The sequence below is a fragment of the Trachypithecus francoisi genome, unplaced genomic scaffold, assembly GCF_009764315.1.
Source record: "Trachypithecus francoisi isolate TF-2019V2 unplaced genomic scaffold, Tfra_2.0 Lachesis_group4, whole genome shotgun sequence".
NCBI classification, from domain to species: Eukaryota; Metazoa; Chordata; class Mammalia; order Primates; family Cercopithecidae; genus Trachypithecus; species Trachypithecus francoisi.
The window spans coordinates 116,068,208-116,082,593 of NW_022681469.1; the positions used below are offsets into that span (position 1 = coordinate 116,068,208).

General features: G+C 51.1%; 1 protein-coding gene across 1 annotated transcript; it reads left to right on the top strand.

Annotated features, from left to right (window-relative positions):
• The first annotated feature begins 842 nt into the window (after positions 1 to 842).
• On the top strand, positions 843 to 11,975 carry SERPINE1 (serpin family E member 1). The gene is made up of 9 exons (XM_033192639.1): positions 843 to 998; positions 2,089 to 2,360; positions 3,582 to 3,815; positions 5,349 to 5,543; positions 7,140 to 7,338; positions 9,242 to 9,342; positions 9,463 to 9,549; positions 10,684 to 10,767; positions 11,094 to 11,975. The coding sequence occupies exons 2-9, from the start codon at positions 2,090 to 2,092 to the stop codon at positions 11,129 to 11,131; spliced, it is 1,209 nt and encodes a 402-aa protein (XP_033048530.1). The 5' UTR covers positions 843 to 998; position 2,089; the 3' UTR covers positions 11,132 to 11,975.
• Positions 11,976 to 14,386: the final 2,411 nt, after the last annotated feature.

Here is a 14,386-nt window from a genome sequence, read left to right on the forward strand (position 1 = left end):
TTACACATTGGTCTCCTGTTTCCTTGCCAAGCCTTTACCACGGTAACAACCCCTGGTTCCGTTCAGCCACCACCACCCCACCCAGCACACCTCCAACCCCAGTCAGACAAGGTTGTTGACACAAGAGAGCCCTCAGGGGCACGGAGAGAGTCTGGACACGTGGGGGAGTCAGCCATGTATCATCAGAGGCGGCTGGGCACATGGCGGGGATGAGGGAAAGACCAAGAGTCCTCTGTTGGACCAAAGTCCTAGACAGACAAAACCTAGACAATCACGTGGCTGGCTGCATGCCCTGTGGCTGCTGGGCTAGGCCCAGGAGGAGGGAGGGGCGCTGTTTCCTGGAGGTGGCCCGGGGCACCGGGTGGACAGCCCCGGGGGAAAAACATCCACGTTTTGATGGAGGTTATCTTTGATAACTCCACAGTGACCTGGTTCTCCAAAGGAAAAGCAGGCAACGTGAGCTGGTTTTTTTTCTCCAAGCTAAACACTAGGGGTCCTGGGCTCTTTGGGTGCTCCAATATGGCAGACGGTCAACCTGGCAGGACATCCGGGAGAGACAGACATAGGCAGAGGGCAGAAGGGTCAAGCGAGGTCCTCAGGCCAAGGCTATTGGGGTTTGCTCAATTGTTCCTGAACCCTCTTACACACGTACACGCACAGAGCAGCACGCACACACACACACACACACACACATACATGCCTCAGCAAGTCCCGGAGAGGGAGGTGTCGAGGGAAGGGGGACCCGCTGGCTGTACAGACCGACTCCCAGAGCCAGCGAGTGGGTGGGGCTGGAGTATGAGTTCATCTATTTCCTGCCCACATCTGGTATAAAAGGAGGCAGCGGCCCACGGAGGAGCACAGCTGTGTCTGGCTGCAGGGCCAAGAGCGCTGTCAAGAAGAGCCACACGCCCCCCTCCAGCAACTGAATTCCTGCAGCTCAGCAGCCGCCGCCAGGGCAGGTCGAACCGCCAATCGCAAGGCACCTCTGAGAACTTCAGGTAGGAGAAAAGCAAACTCCCTCCAACCTCTTACTTCGGGCTTAGAAGTAAGGCAGAGAACTTGCCTCCCCAGAGTCCCCTCCCTCCATCATCCCCCGCTATTCCTCTATTTTCTTTTTCTCAGACCTGCAGCCTTGAGTCGACCCTATCCTGGGGTGACTGCAAGAGAACAGGGAGGATGGTCAGGCCCCACCAACAACCCCATCACCCAGAAACAAGAACCTTGACTCTCTCGGTCCCTCTGCATCAAGATACTTACCCACTTCCCACCTCATGCCTGCTAACTTGAATGAAACAATCACTGGGAAAGCATTATAAGAGAATTAAGGCCAGGTACTGTGGCTCATGCCTGTAATCCCAGCACTTTGTGAGGCTGAGGCAGGCAGATAACTTGAGCCCAGGAGTTTGAGACCAGCCTGGGCAACATGGCAAAACCCTGTTCTCCCAAAAAAAATACAAAAATTAGCTGGGCATGCTGGTGTGCCTGTATTTCCAACTACTTGGGAGGCTGAGGTGGGAGGATTGCTTGAGCCAGGGAGGCAGAGGCTGCAGTGAGCCAAGATTGAGCCATTGTATCCAGCCTGGGTGATGGAGCAAGACACTGTCTCAAAAAATGAATGAAAGGAAGAAAGAGAGAAAGAGAAAGAGGAAGGAAAGAAAGAGAGAGAGAGAAAGAAGGAAGGAAGGAAGGAAGGGAGGAAGGAAGGAAAAGAAAGCAAAATGTAAAGGCTCATGCAAATCAAAGATGTTTTGATAACTGATAATTGAGCCTGGGCTAAATCCCCCCTGTGCTGCAAAGGCAGCGGGACACAGAGGGAAGGGAGATGGACTGGATTCCAAGATTCCCATAGGGCAAGATGACCAAAGACTCTCTGCCACTGCCCGGGGATAAGTCAGTCTGAGTGAGATGGAGCGGGATGGGCTAAGAATCTGAATGTGTCATGGTCTGTTCCTGCACCTTGCCCTAGTGTTCACCCACCACCTGCTTGCAGGAAACAAGAAGAGCAGGGCCCACAGCTGGCCAGCTCCCCTCCCCTCCCGCCTGTCTTCCAGAAAGATTCCTTCACCAGCCCTCTTTCCATTGCTCTAGGATGCAGATGTCTCCAGCCCTCGCCTGCCTAGTCCTGGGCCTGGCCTTCGTCTTTGGTGAAGGGTCCACCGTGCACCATCCCCCATCCTATGTGGCCCACCTGGCCTCAGACTTCGGGGTTAGGGTGTTTCAGCAGGTGGCGCAGGCCTCCAAAGACCGCAATGTGGTTTTCTCACCCTATGGGGTGGCCTCGGTGTTGGCCATGCTCCAGCTGACAACGGGAGGAGAAACCCGGCAGCAGATCCAAGCGGCCATGGGATTCAAGATTGATGGTGAGCCACGGGACACTGGGGGAGGTGGGAGGCATGCAAAATAGACCAACCAGAAGCCAAGGAAAGGCTGGCTCTGGCTTAGCCAAGCCAAGCCCCATACAGCTGTGCTGCTGGGGCCACCCCATCTTCTTCCCACTACACTCCAAGTCACTGGACCCTTGAATCGCCAAGGGTGTCTGGCCAGTGGATTTACCGCTTATTCACCACCGCATGATCTTATCCTCATTAAGCCTCAGTTTGCCCATCTATAAAATGAGAATCATAAAAATGCCAACCACATAGGGCTGTCCTAAAGAATTCGTGGGCCGGGCACGGTGGCTCTCAGCATTTTGAGAGGCTGAGGCGGGTGGATCAGGAGGTCAGGAGATTGAGATCATCCTGGCTAACATGGTGAAACCCCGTGTCCACTAAAAATACAAAAAAATTAGCCGGGCATGGTGGCGGGCGCCTGTAGTCCCAGCTACTCAGGAGGCTGAGGCAGGAGCATGGCATGAACCCGGGAGGTGGAGCTTGCCGTGAGCTGAGACCGTGCCACTGCACTCCAGCCTGGGCAACAGAGCGAGACGCTGTCTCAAAAAATAAAGAAAGAAAGAATTCATGGAATTACACTTGTGAAATGCTTAGCACAGCCATCACTATAAGAAAAAAAATCTAAGGCCAGGCATAGTGGCTCGTATCTGTAATCTCAGCACTTTGGGAGGTTGAGGCAGGAGGATCACTGGAGGCTAGGAGTTCGAGGCCAGCCTGGGCAATACGGTGAAACCACCTATCTACTAAAAATATAAAAATTAGTCCAATGTGATGGTGCACACCTGTAATCCCAGTTACTCAGGAAGCTGAGGCACAAGAATCGCTTGAACTCAGGAAGTGGAGGTTGCAGTGAGCTGATATCGCACCACTGCACTCCAGCCTGGACGACAGAGTGAGACTCTGTCTAAAAAAAAAAAAAAAACAGGAAGAAAATATTTAGGGTTCACAACTTAAGAACAGAGAAAAATATTCTAGCCCAAAGAGAGGGTTGGGATCTGAGATGTTTGAAGAAAGGAAGAGATACAGAAAAGAGATTTTGTCCTGGAATGAAATCTCCCTCCAGAGAGCCCTGGGAAAGCACCGTAGCTCCCATTCATCAGGGTGGAGCCTCTTGTGGGGGAAGTGGGCTCCGCTGGGAACCCTGGATTCAGCACGAGCCTGACATGTCCTCTCCTCTCTGCCCCTGCGCAGACAAGGGCATGGCTCCTGCCCTCCGGCATCTGTATAAGGAGCTCTTGGGGCCGTGGAATAAGGATGAGATCAGCACCACAGACGCGATCTTCGTCCAGCGAGATCTGAAGCTGGTCCAGGGCTTCATGCCCCACTTCTTCAGGCTGTTCCGGAGTACAGTCAAGCAGGTGGACTTTTCAGAGGCGGAGAGAGCCAGATTCATCATCAATGACTGGGTGAAGACACACACAAAAGGTGAGCAGGCAGGGAAAGGAAGCCCGTTCCTCGGGCCTCAAGAGAAAGGGAATTGGGAAACAAATCCATACATCCCAGTTGGGTGCAGTAGTTCACACCTGTAATCCCAGCCCAACACTTTGGGAGGTCTAGGTGAGAGGATGGCTTGAGGCCTGGAGTTTGAGACTAGCCTGGCCAACATAACAAGACCCCATCTCTACAAAAAATTTAAAAACCAGCCGGGCATGGTGGTGCATACCTGTAGTCCCAGCCACTTGGGAGGCTGAGGTGGGAGGATCACTTGAGTCCAGGAGTTCAAGGCTGCATTGAGCTATGTTTGCAACACTGCACTCCAGCCTGGGCCACAGAACAAGACCTCATCTCTAAAAAAACAAACGAAAACCAAATCCACATATCCCAAACAATGCTCCTTTTCAGCATTCTCTTCTCCTTTTTAAAGCATCTCTTCTGGGCTGGATGCTTTAAGAACCAAATCTTAGGCTGGGCACGGTGGCTCACACCTCTAATCCTAGCATTTTGGGAGGCAGGGGTGGGCAGATTGCCTGAGCACAGGAGTTCGAGACCAGCCTGGCCAACATAGTGAAATCCTGTCTCTATCAAAAATACAAAAAATTAGCCAGTTGTGTTGGCACCTGCCTATAATCCCAGCTGCTCAGGAGGATGAGGCTCAAGAATCACTTGAACCCGGGAGGCGGAGGCTGCAGTGAGCTGAGATCGTGCCACTGCACTCCAGCCTGGATGACAGAGCAAGACTTTGTCTCCAAAAAAAAAAAGGAACTAGGCAGGTTCATTTAAACCCCTGACTGCATCCCTTTGACATACATCCAGTTGAGGACTGTGAACTCCGGGAAACATCTAAAAGGCTTAAAAATTTTGTCTAGGCCGGGCTCGGTGGCTCATGCCTGTAATCCCAGCACTTTGGGTGGCCGAGGCAGGCGGATCACAAGGTCATGAGATTGAGACCATCCTGGCTAACACGGTGAAACCCTATCTCTACTAAAAAATACAAAAAATTAGCTGGGTATGGTGGCAGACACCTGTAGTTGCAGCTACTCGGGAGGCTGAGGCAGGGGAATGGCGTGAACCCGGGAGGCGGAGCTTGCAGTGAGCTGAGATCGCGCCACTGCATTCCAGCCTGGGTGAGAGTGCAAGACTCCGTCTCAAAAAAAAAAAAATTTTGTCTAACTTCAGCCGGGCATGGTGGCTCACACCTGTAATCCCAGGACTTTGGGAGGCCGAGGCAGGTGGATCATGAGGTCAGGAGTTTGAGACCAGCCTGACCAACATGATGAAACCCCATCTCCACTAAAAATACAAAAATTAGCCAGGCATGGTGGCGGGTGCATGTAATCCCAGTTTTTCAGTAGGCTGAGGCAGGAGAATCACTTGAACCCAGGAGACGGAGGTTGCGGTGAGCCAAGATTGCGCCACTGCACTCCAGCCTGGCGACAGAACGATACTCCATCTCAAAACAACAACAACAACAAAAGTTGTCTAACTTCCTGATCTTCCTGATCGTTGGTTTTCCCACAGGTATGATCAGCGACTTGCTTGGGAAAGGAGCCGTGGACCAGCTGACACGGCTGGTGCTGGTGAATGCCCTCTACTTCAACGGCCACTGGAAGACCCCCTTCCCCGACTCCAGCACCCACCACCGCCTCTTCCACAAATCAGATGGCAGCACCGTCTCTGTGCCCATGATGGCTCAGACCAACAAGTTCAACTATAGTAAGTCCAAGAGCCCCTTCCCCACAGCCCACAGCAACTGCATCTCATTCCTGGGGTATCCCAAGGAATGCCCAAATTGTTGCCCTCCGAGGGAGGAAGACCACAGGGAATGCTCCCCTGTAAGGGAAGAGAGACCCTAGAATATACTCCAGCTTTGACAAAGATTCCCCAAGCAGGAGACGTCAGGATAATGGGAAGAGAAGACAGGAGGTTTATCCCATGAAGGATGAAGCTGAAATCCAGAAATTCCCTCAGGGCCACATTTGTCCACCTGACTCCAGGGTCTTCTCTTCATGTGTTGCTGGTGTGATTACCTGGGGATGAGAAATCCTGCTGGGGGAGTTGAGGTTAAGGGGATGAGGACTCCAGGTGCGGTGGCTCACGCCTGTAATCCCAGCACTTTGGGAGGGCAAAGCGGGCGGATCACCTGACGTCAGGAGTTTGAAACCAACCTGGCCAATATGGTGAAACCCCGTCTCTACTAAAAATGCAAAAATTAGCCAGGAGTGGTGGCATGCGCCTGTAATCCCAGCTACTCGGGAGGCTGAGGCAGGAGAATCACTTGAGCTTGGGAGGTGGGGGTTGCAGTGAGCCAAACAAAATTGAGCCACTTCACCCCAGCCTGGGCGAAAGAGTGAAACTCCGTCTCAAAAAAAAATTAAAATAAAATAAAAAAAGGATGAGGACTGGGATGAATTGGTGGCTGGGTGTGAGGAAAATGGAAGTGAAGGAAGGCCTAAAGAGACAGAGAAGTCCTGGCGCGGTGGCTTACGCCTATAATCCCAGCACTTTGGGAGGCTGAGAAGGGGGATTGCTTGAGGCCAGAAGCTGAAGACCAGCCTGGGCAACATAGCAAGACCCTGCCTCTACAAAAAAAATTTTTTTTAATTAGCCAGGCTTGGTGACATGCATCTGTAATCTACTCAAGAAGCTGAGGTGAGGCCAGGCGCGTTGGCTCACGCCTGCATTCCCAGCACTTTGGGAGGTCCAGGCGGGTGGATGACCTGAGGTCAGGAGTTCAAGACCAGCCTGGCCAACATGGTGAAACCCCATCTCTACAAAAATAAAAAATTAGCTGAGCATGATGGCAGGTGCCTGTAATCCCAGCTACTCGGGAGGCTGAGGTGGGAGAATCGATTGAACCGGGGATGGGGAGGTTGCAGTGAGCCGAGATTGCGCCATTGCACTCCAGCCTGGGTGACACAGTGAGATTCCTTCTCAAAACAAACAAACAAAAAACAGAAGCTGAGGTGGGAGGAACATTTGAACCAGGATTTGGAGGCTGCAGTGAGCTATGATTGCACCACTGCACCAGTGTGTGACAGAGTGAGACCCTGTTTCTTACAGATACACACACACACACAGAGAGAGAGAGAAACTAGAAGATACTGAATTGGCAGAAGAGAAGGGAAATAGAAATTAAAATACTGAATAGGGGAGCAGTGAACAGGGGATCTCCAAAAGCCATGAAGGAGAGAGAGCCTGGCTTCCAGAAAAAGTGGAGAAGCCAGGAGAACTAGGTGAAAATCCAGTGCTGGGTTGCCGTCAGTGAGAGCTGGAGCCCATTTCCAACGAGCCATCTTGCTGTCTTCACAGCTGAGTTCACCACGCCCGATGGCCATTACTACGACATCCTGGAACTGCCCTACCACGGGAACACCCTCAGCATGTTCATTGCTGCCCCTTATGAAAAACAGGTGCCTCTCTCTGCCCTCACCAACATTCTGAGTGCCCAGCTGATCAGCCACTGGAAAGGCAATATGACCAGGCTGCCCCGCCTCCTGGTTCTGCCCAAGTAAGTCACAACTGCTATCTCTCCCACCCACCCACCCACCCCTCTCTCCAGGCTCCCCAAAGTCGCCGCCCCCAGGTTGAATTTCCCCAATCTGTGACGTTTGCAGTGCAGGGACATGCATGTGTGGGAGGCTGATGGGAAACTGTGGCCTGGGTTTGATTATGAGTCTTGCAATCATCCCTCCCCCTGTTTCTGCTGGAGGGCAGGGAACAGCTCTTCCAGACCACACCTCCACATTGACTATCCCCCCAGAATACTCAGCAAAAGCCCCCAAAAGGAGAGCCAGAGAAATGAGGGAGGTGGAGGCCCAATCAGTCCACATCTACTTAAGGTCGCCCCACCAGCACTCCCATCCCCCACCCTTTCAAGTCAACATCCAAACAAATGAAATCACTTCCAAGGACAGAGCAGCTCAAAGTGCAGCTTCTAGCTGGGGTTCCAAGAAAGCAGATTTTTCGAAATCCTTCTGCAGAAGGAAGGAAAGAGATTTTTCGAAATCCTTCTGCAGAAGAAGGCTGGGGCTGGGGAACTCCAGAATTATAGGGAAGCCTCCCACCACGCTCATCCCAAATCTCCAGATGCTACAATGCTAGGCTTGGGGAAAGAGGAGAATGTAGTTGGTTAGCTGGTGCATGCTCTCACTTGCATCCTCTCTCTCTCTCTTCCTCTTTATTTTTTTCCCCCCTCTCTCTCTGGCTCATAAAAATCGAGGTAATTAGTCGTGCCCTGGTGAGAAGCAGAGAGTGCTCAAAGGCCCCCTGCTTGAGTCCTCTTCAGGGTTAGCTCTCAGAAACACAATCTGCAGAACAGATTTTTGTTCCAACATCCTTGCAGGAGAATTTGCCCTTAGCTTCCCCCGCCCCAGCCAGGCTGAATAAAATTATGCTGAAACTACTGTCTTATTTGAGGAAAGTAATTAGTCATAGGTGGGAGGGGATGGGGAGATTGCAGAAGAATGTTCATGAATATTAGGATTTCCAGCAATAAGGGGGACTTTGTAAACAGCTTTAGAAAAAGAACCAGGCCAGCTGGGCGCTGTGGCTCATGCCTGTAATCTCAGCATTTGGGGAGGCCAAGACCGGTGGATCACTTGAGGCCAGGAGTTCGAGACCAGCCTGGCCAATATGGTGAAACCTTGTCTCTACTAAAAATACAAAAATTAGCCGGCCATAGTGGCAAGCGCCTATGAGCCCAGCTACTCCGGAGGTTGAGACACGAGAATTGCTTGAACCCGGGAGGCAGAGGCTGCAATGAGCTGAGATCGCACCACTGCACCCCAGCCTGGGGGACAGAGCAAGACTCTGTTTCAAAAAAAAAAAAAAAAGAAGGCTGGGCGCTGTGGCTTATGCCTGTAATCCCAGCACTTTGGGAGGCCGAGGCGGGTGGATCAGGAGGTCAGGAGATCGAGACCATCCTAGTGAACACGGTGAAACCCTGTCTCTACTAAAAATACAAAAAAATTAGCCGGGCGTGGTGGCAGGCTCGTGTAGTGCCAGCTTCTCGGGAGGCTGAGGTAGGAGAATGGCATGAACCCGGGAGGCAGCGGAGCTTGCAGTGAGCTGAGATCGCGCCACTGCCCTCCAGCCTCGGTGACAGAATGAGACTCCGTCTCAAAAAAAAAAGAAAAAAAGGAAGGAAGGAAGGAAAGAAAGAAAAGGAAAGGAAAGGGAGAGGAAGGAAGGAAGGAAGGAAGGAGGGAGGGAGGGAGGGAGGGAGGGAAGGAAAGAAGAAAGGAAGGGAGGGAAGGAAAGAAGGGAGAGGACCAGGCCTCCCTCTCCAACCTTCACCTCCATTCCTATTCTAGCCACTTGATTTGGGGGACACCTGGTAGGGGACGGGGAAAGGTGCAGGCTGCCAGCCAAAGGGGACCCCGGCTTGAGCAGCCTCTTACTGCTATCCGCAGGTTCTCCCTGGAGACTGAAGTTGACCTCAGGAAGCCCCTAGAGAACCTGGGAATGACCGACATGTTCAGACAATTTCAGGCGGACTTCACGAGTCTTTCAAGTAAGAGGACCTTCCTTTGCTTTTTCTTACCCCAGTGGAGTGCGGGGGCCCCTAAGAGGAAAAAGGAACCTCTCCTTGAGAGTGGCAGCTGATCTAATCCTGTATCCACGTCTGTTTCAGACCAAGAGCCTCTCCACGTTGCGCAAGCGCTGCAGAAAGTGAAGATCGAGGTGAACGAGAGTGGCACGGTGGCCTCCTCATCCACAGGTGAGTCTGGCTCAGGTGAGGCTCCATGGGCCTGTCCCCTCCATCACCCTTCAGGATAACTGGTCCCCAGACCCAGGAAGGACCCCGCATCCCTCTCCACAAAGACCTCTCTGCACAGAGCAGCTCTGTCTGTGCTCAGCCATCACCCGTTCCCCACCTGTTTCTCAGCCTGGAAACCGGGCTTGGGACCATGGAACCCTGTTTCCTCACCTGATGGCTCCTAAGTTCCCTGACTGTGAAAAGGCCTCCTAAAGGAAAACCCAAGTTGTTCCCACAGTGGGAAGTAAACTTAAGAAATGTGCTTATCAGGCCGGGCGTGGTGGCTCATAACCTGTAATCCCAGCGCTTTGGGGGCCAAGGCGGGTGGATCCCTTATGGTCGGGAATTCGAGACCACCCTGGCCAACATGGCAAAACCCTGTCTCTACTAAAAATACAAAAATTAGCCAGGCCTGGTGGCGTGTGCCTGTGGTCCCAGCTACTCGGGAGGCGGAGGCAGGAGAATCACTTGAATCCAGGAGGCAGAGGTTGCAGTGAGCCGATATCATGCTGCCGCACTCCAGACTGGGCAATAGAACGCAACTCTGAAGAAAAGAGAGAGAGAGAGAGAGACAGAGAGAGAGAGAGAGAAAAGAAAAGAGCTTATCAATAAGCCCTTAAAGGATTTAGATAAATGTGTGTAAGGGAAGAGCTGATCCACTGCTACTAAGCTCCTGGAGGAAACCAGGTCTCAGAGGATGTCCCTAAACTTTTAAGGTTCATATTCAGGAAAACAACTTCCAGCTGGGCTCAGTGGCTCACACCTGTAATCCCAGCACTTTGAGAGGCTGAGGCAGGAGGATCACTTAAGCCCAGGCATTTGAGACCAGCCTGGGCAGCATAAGGAGACCCTGTCTCTATAAAAATTAGAAAAAAAATTAGGCAGGTATGGTGGCATGCACCTGTAGCCCCAGCTACTTGGGAGACTGAGGTGGGAGGATCACTTGAGCCCAGGAGTTCGAGGCTGTGATGAGCCATGAAGGCACCACTGCACTCCAGCCTGGGCAACAGAGGGAGACCCTGTCTCTAAGAAAAAGGGTGGGGGGTGCCAGTGCCATCATCCCTCTGTTCTAAGGCATTGTCCCTTCTCTTGCAGCTGTCACAGTCTCAGCCCGGATGGCCCCCGAGGAGATCATCATGGACAGACCCTTCCTCTTTGTGGTCCGGCACAACCCCACAGGTGAGCCTGGAACCCATCATGTTCCACATCCTCCCACCCATTCTTTCTCTCAGGAACTAGTCCTGACAGATGCAGACATCTCTCTACCCCTGAGAGGGCTCTGGGCAGGGAATCCATAACCCTACCCTGCTTCCTGTCCCAAGAGGAGGCCACCTTCTATCACCCACAGACAGTGCCGGGCCACCATCCCTGCTCTGTCACTCAGAAAACTGAGACTCCAGACAGCTCACTCATCTGCCCAGATCTCAGTCCTTCCACCCACATCCAGCCCGATGAGCTGTCCCACTCCTTCCACTTCTCAACTCCCACGGTTCTTCCATCCTCAGGAACAGTCCTTTTCATGGGCCAAGTGATGGAACCCTGACCCTGGGGAAAGACACCTTCATCTGGGATGAAACTGGAGATGCATCGGGAAAGAAGAAACTCCAAAGAAAAGAATTTTAGTGTTAATGACTCTTTCTGGAGGAAGAGAAGACATTTGCCTTTTGTTAAAATATGGTAACCCAGATCTGTCTCCAAGACCTCAGCCTCTCCTTGGAGGACATTTAGGTCAAAATCCCTAGTCTCCACCTGGAACCCTGGGAGACTACTCCCTTAAGGTCTCCAAACCAGACGGTGACGACTGCGGGACCATCTGGGGCACCTGCTTCCGCCTGTCTCTCTGCCCACTCGGGTCTGCAGACCTGGTTCCCACTGAGGCCCTTTGCAGGACGGAACTACGGGGTTTACAGGAGCTTTTGTGTGCCTAGTAGAAACTATTTCTGTTCCAGTCACATTGCCATAACTCTTGTACTGTCTGCCACGGTGGAGGAGGCTGGTGACAGGCCAAAGGCCAATGGAAGGCCTTTCATCTCAGAGTCCATTCTGGCACTGGCCACCCCTCCCCAGTACAGGGGTGCTGCACGTGACAGAGTGAATGTCCCCCATCACGTGGCCCAACCCCTCCTGGCCTGGCTGTCTCCCTCCCCAGAAACAGTGTGCATGGGTTATTTTGGAGTGTAGGTGACTTGTTTACTCATTGAAGCAGATTTCTGCTTCCTTTTATTTTTATAGGAATAGAGGAAGAAAGGTCAGATGTGTGCCCAGCTCTTCACCCCCCAATCTCTTGGTAGGGAGGGGTGTACCTGAATATTTATCATATCCTTGCCCTTGTGTGCTTGTTAGAGAGAAAGAGAACTATTAAGGAAAATAATATTATTTAAACTTGCTCCCTAGTGTTTCTTTCTGGTCTGTGTCACCGTATCTCAGGAAGTCCGGCCACTTGACTGGCACACACCCCTCGGGACATCCAGCGTGATGGAGCCCACACTGCCACCTTGTGGCCACCCAAGCCCCTCGCGCCCCTCTTGTCCTCGTTTCTTTCCCCTTGATGGAAATTGACCATCCAATTTCAGCCTCCTTCAGGGGACCAAAAGGACGGAGTGGCGGAGAGAGACTCAGACGAGGACAGAGTGGCTTCCAATGTGTTCAATAGATTTAGGAGCAGCAATGCAAGGGGCTGCATGACCTACCAGGACAGAACTTTCCCCAATTACAGGGTGACTCACAGCCGCATTGGTGACTCACTTCAATGTGTCATTTCCGGCTGCTGTGTGTGAGCAGTGGACACGTGAGGGGGGGTGGGTGAGAGAGACAGGCAGCTCGGATTCAACTACCTTAGATAATATTTCTGAAAACCTACCAGCCAGAGGGTAGGGCACAAAGACGGATGTAATGCACTTTGGGAGGCCAAGGCGGGAGGATCACTTGAGCCCAGGAGTTCAAGACCAGCCTGGGCAACATACCAAGAGCCCTGTCTCTTTAAAATATATATTTTAAATATATTTAAATATATATTTCTAATATCTTTAAATATATATGTATATATTTTAAAGACCATTTATGGGAGAATTGCACATAGATGTGAAATGAATGTCATCTAATAGAAGCCTAATCAGCCCACCATGTTCTCCACTGAAAAATCCTCTTTCTTTGGGGTTTTTCTTTCTTTCTTTCTTTTTTGATTTTGCACTGGACAGTGATGTCAGCCACATACAGGATCCACAGGGGTGGTGTCAGATGCTATTGAATTGTGTTGAATTGTATGCTTTTTCACTTTTGATATATAAACGTAAAAATGTTTCAAAAAATAATAAAATAAATAAATATAAAAAATATTTTGGGACAGTCACTGCCCTCACCTTCTCCATTTCACACCATACAAGAAATCAGAAGCCTAGGCCGGGTGCTGTGGTTCACGCCTGTAATTCCAGCACTTTGGGAAGCCAAGGTGGGTGGGTCACCTGAAGTCAGGAGTTTGAGACCAACCTGGACAACATGGTGAAACTCCGTCTCTACTAAAAATACAAAAATTAGCTGGGCGTGGTGGCATGTGCCTGTAATCCCAGCTACTCAGGAGGCTGAGGCAAGAGAATCACTTGAAGCCAGGAGGCAGAGGTTGCAGTGAGCTGAGATTGTGCCACTGAACTCCAGGCTGGGTGACAGAGCCAGACTCCCTCTCAGAAAACAAACAACAACAACAACAAACTCAGAAATCAAAATTCTGTTGGTCCATAGACCTTATGGGTGGAAGGGAACTTCCTACATCCAGGTTGACCCAACATGGGGGTGTCCATGGAATGGTCACCTCAGCTCTGCCACAAGCCCCAAGGATACATTGATTCTCTGCCCCTGCGAATCATCTTCAGAAAGGAAAAAAATACTCCCCTGCCATAAACTTTCCACTTATCCAGATGGGCCCGCTCATAAGTCACCGTCCCTGTGGGTTCCCAACTCTGTTCACCCCACTTCCTTCCAGCACCAAATGCTTCCCACTCCCCATTCTTCAAACCCAGCTCAAGTTCCAGTTCCTCCACCTAGGAATTCCCATGGATCCAGCCAATATCATTACTATCAGGCCTGGAGCAGTGGCCCACGCCTGTAATCCCAGCACTTTGGGAGGCTGGGGCAGGAGGATTGCTTGAGGCCAGGAGTTTCAGACCAGCCTGGACAACAAAGTGAGACCCTTCCTCTAAGAAAAGAAAGAAAGAGAAAGAGAGAGAGAAGAAAGAAAGAGAAAGAAAGAAAGAAGAAAGAAAGAAAGACAAGAAAGAAAGAAAAGAAAGAAAGATAAAGAAAGAAAGAAAGAGAGAGAGAGAGAGAAAGGAAGGAAGGAGGGAGAGAGGTGGGGAGGGAGGGAGGGGAGAGGAGAGAGGGGGGAGGGAGGGAGGGAGGGAAGGAAGGAAGGGGATCAAAACATCATCACTCTCAACTTGACACTGAGTTTTCTTCTCCCTGGTCTGTAACAGTGCTTGGATTGTGGAGTGTTCTTTAGCTTTGTGTGTGTGTGTCTTACCCTCCCCAAACCCATCAAGGTATCAGGTTTCTTGAAAACAAGGCTCTCTTGTTATATATACTCTAGCATCTTCCTGAAAATGGCTTCCTGAAAAGTCTTTTATTATCTTCCTGCAGCATCTTAAAGGCTCTTGGGAGAAGCACACTTCCCTCCATTAGTTTCTGTTCAAATATTCAAAAATAATTTTTTAAACTGAAAAAAGACCAATAACCATCTGTCAAACTCGTATACTGTCTAACTCCAGAAACCTGAAGATAGGATTCAGAGATGTGACCCTCTGAACAC